The sequence below is a fragment of the Phaethon lepturus genome, unplaced genomic scaffold (genome assembly GCF_000687285.1).
Source record: "Phaethon lepturus isolate BGI_N335 unplaced genomic scaffold, ASM68728v1 scaffold21694, whole genome shotgun sequence".
Lineage (NCBI taxonomy): Eukaryota > Metazoa > Chordata > Aves > Phaethontiformes > Phaethontidae > Phaethon > Phaethon lepturus.
The window spans coordinates 1-3,601 of NW_010537244.1; the positions used below are offsets into that span (position 1 = coordinate 1).

General features: G+C 47.9%; 1 protein-coding gene across 1 annotated transcript; it reads right to left on the reverse strand.

The window, feature by feature from the left end:
- Positions 1-2,393: 2,393 nt before the first annotated feature.
- On the reverse strand, positions 2,394-3,341 carry LOC104620276 (glutamate receptor 3-like; the record flags this gene model as incomplete). Its single annotated transcript, XM_010286443.1, has 2 exons — positions 2,394-2,534; positions 3,094-3,341. Coding segments are annotated over 2 exons (389 nt in total), but the record flags the coding sequence as incomplete, so codon positions are not given.
- Positions 3,342-3,601: the final 260 nt, after the last annotated feature.

A 3,601-nucleotide genomic window follows, 5' to 3' on the forward strand; every position in this document is an offset into this window, starting at 1 on the left:
ACTCGGCGCCAGCGGCCGGCGATGGGGGGGTGCGCTGCCGGGAAGGCAACTGCCCGCCTGCCGCAACGCCGCGGCACCGCAGCCTGCAGCGCTTACGAAACGCCTCCTCCACAGAAAAGCCGCTTCGTAACGAAAAAGCCCTTTGATTTACGAGTCTCTAGAAACAACAACTAGCCCCTCCCCGCCTCCCCTAGCTTAGTCTTCTGCGGGATTTTCTGCCCCAAGGAGGAGCTCGCCAACACCCGTCCTGCTCCCCGGGGACGATGCCGGCTGAGCCGTGCCCCCGAGAGCCGCCGTCTGTAGCTCAGACAAACAACTAGCCCTTCATCGCAGCGGGTTATGACAAACGGGAAAGGCAGCGCTTTGTGATGCGCAGATTCAAGCCTCGTGTGTGCTCCCCTTCCCTCTTCGCTGGACACAAAGATGGTGGCACGCCTGGCCCCGCTCCCCTAACCCTCACTGACCTGCTTGCCGAGGGATGGTATCGCTCTTTGGAAAAGGCCTTTCAGCACAAGCCAAAATAGAAGGTTGGCCCTGCCTTAATTACGACCATTTACAAATTCCCTTTCAGCCTCCTTAGGGCTGTAGGCATTAGTCGGCTGGGTTTAATTCCACGGACTCGAAGCGGTGAAGTTCACGGAAGCTGGTTTGCACAAAGAGTTTGCCTTCACGGATGCAGCGTTAGACAATGCGGTGCTGGATCCCAGGGGAGTATTAAACATTTAATATACCGCAAGTGTAACAATGCATAAAAATGTCGCGTGAAGGATGAGCGGCAGAGCTAAAAAGCGTAAAAAAGCTCACGCTCGTCTCCAGGCCGCCAGCGAGCGCTGCGGAGCCCCAGTTATTGAGCAGACCTGAATCCGAGAGCTTTTCCTTCCGCTATTATCACACAGGGGCTTTTGCTAACATCAGAGATGAGTAGCTGAGTAATTTCCTACGTAGCCAACTGTAAGCAACTCTCATTAGCAGAATGCAGCAGTGATTTGCAGTAATTGTCTGAAACTGTGCTTTACTGAAAATACCGTTATTATTGGTTTTGGACCAAAGCTTGGACCTTTTTTATAAGAGAGATTAGGAATTAGTGTTCCTTAAGGAACTGGTTTTGCTAGCAGTAGGAGAGTGTCACTATGAAAATTCATCTCAGTACTTTACAGTGTAACGCTGCATTTTAAATTAATTTTCTTGGCAATTCCTGCACCCAAGGCGACCAATGACACCCAGCCTACTCTAGCTACAGCTTCTCCTCACCAGGTTAAAGACTGCCGAAATCGCCAGTTTCGGAGGGTAAGGTTGGCAATATGAAAGCACACTAGCTAACTTCTGCAATACAAACACTTCATTAAAGCAACGTGGAGAGTCTGGCTGCCATGAAGGCTGCCTAAAAGACTGGGGGGAAGCTTTGCCATTGCCGCAGGATTTTAATCCACAGGATTTTAATCCTCATCTGTTTCAAAAGCACCGCAGGCACAGACGCAGTACTGCTGCGCAGGCGGGCGCGGAAGGCTGGTCAGTGGCGTACGAAGGGTGACATCTGAGTGTTCTAGGCAAAACTCCCAGAACCTCTTTCCTTAAGATTACTTTCCATTTTAGTGCATCAGTACACTCCCCTCTTGCAAGCAACCTATCTTTCGTTTCAGCTTTGCCTACTGCAAGCTCTAGCTCCTTGTACGTTACTGTTACTGCTAGTATTTCACCAGGAAGGGGTGACTATCATCTCTGCTTAACATTACGTCTTTGCTATGATGCTTGCTTGACTCTCATCTCTTGACCCCCGCTGCACTTAGAGGAGCAGCCAGCCTTTCTGCCCCCGAGCTACAGACCCACCCGAGCAGCTCTTCTCCGGAGACCGGAGTCCCTCCCAGGGGCTCTGGTGGCACCCGTTCAGGCCAGCACAGCAGCGCGTGCTGGTACTGGTTCGCTTGACCCTGCCTCTAAAGAGCAAAGGAGAAGGGAGCCCTCTCGCCTCCAGCCCTGTGCTGGCCCTGGTGAAGACAAAACAACTCTCAAAACCCACTCTGCATCACAGCTAAGTCATGGAGAAGGACCGAAGCCTTGTCCTCAGGGGTTCGTACGGCGGCCAGATGCGATCACCATTTTCTTGTACAGTTACAAGTACTGATGTGCTCTGCTTAGGTCCCACCAATACCAGACTTCCTATCTGTTAGTTAAAGAAGGTTTCCAAGCTTGACCAAGCCTGCTGATGATATTAAATAAGACCATTTCTTTGAAAGAGCTACTGGGCAAGAAAATGGCTTTTTTTTCCCCCACCACAATTATTCAAATGGCTTTAATCTGTGTTCTTTTTTTGGTTTTTTTGTTGTTTTTTTTTTTTTTTTTTTTGCCTTGAGAAGTCGTATAACAGCCTTGCCGATTACTCTTTGCTAAGGTACCCGATTGTGGTGACATTGAGGCTGACCTTGGAGTCACCTCCCCCGCTGCCGCACTCTCCTTTGTCGTACCACCATTTGTTTTTCAATTTGTCCAAGAGGCCTTGCTCATTCAGTTTTAATACTGCCAGGTTAACAGCATTTCTTGAAACGATAAAACATAACTTGTAAGAAAAAATGCACAAATGCTTAGGAAATCGTAACGTATAAAAAAAGGAGCACAAGAGGACAAATTGGCTAAAATTTCACAGAACGTGGAGCTATCAAAATGTCTGTACAGCAAATACAGGGTTAAATATTGGAAGGTGGCATGGAAGATAACATCTGCTCAAAACTGAAGTGTGCGGGATGGGGAAACCGTCTTTGAGAAAAAAAGTAACAAGAACACCACATCATGCAGTTAACATTCGTCACATATGGCAGGTTAACTCGGCTTTTACCATTTAAATTGAAAAAGCCATTGAACTGTAAAATTAAAACAGCAACAAACAATCAGAAAGGACAACACGAAGAGAACACTAAAAAAATGGATGCATTAAATAAACGAAACCATAATTTACCGTCTTATTTAACTCCATGGAATATTGAAGATTTTAAACTTTAAAGTTACCTCAAAATCCACAAGAAAGAAAATGACAACACAATACATCAGGGTAGGTGGAATACTATAACAACATGGATATTGTTATATTATTCCACCCACCTTAATGCTGAGCCTTTGGGGGTTGCTACACCATAGCCCTTGGAATCCAGGTTGCCGCCGACTTTCATGGTGTCGCAGGGCTTGCGCTGCTCGATGTACTCATTCATCGTCGACTCCAGCAGGAAGGCAAACTTCCCCTTCGACTTCCGCACCCTCGCCACCCCGTCCGCCGTCGTTTTGGTGAACACCGAGGGCTCGGCCGACTTCATGTACGACCACATTTTCTCGTAGACGGCTATTTTTGACCTCTGGGAGAGACGAAAGGAGGGAAATGAAGAGCCGTGTTGGCAAGGGCACAAGGCTGAGCTCCTTGGGCTTAGTCGGCTTAGAGGTATAATTAACACCCTGTAACTGATTAAGGCTAACGAATAAAAAAGTCAGAGTAGCTCGGGGAAAGACACATTGCCCCCTGAACAATGACCAAGCCGCAAAATGGTTGGGGAGGGGGAAACATATCTCAGACATTTATTCTACTAATTGCCACGTAATTGGCAGCCCGTCAGGATGA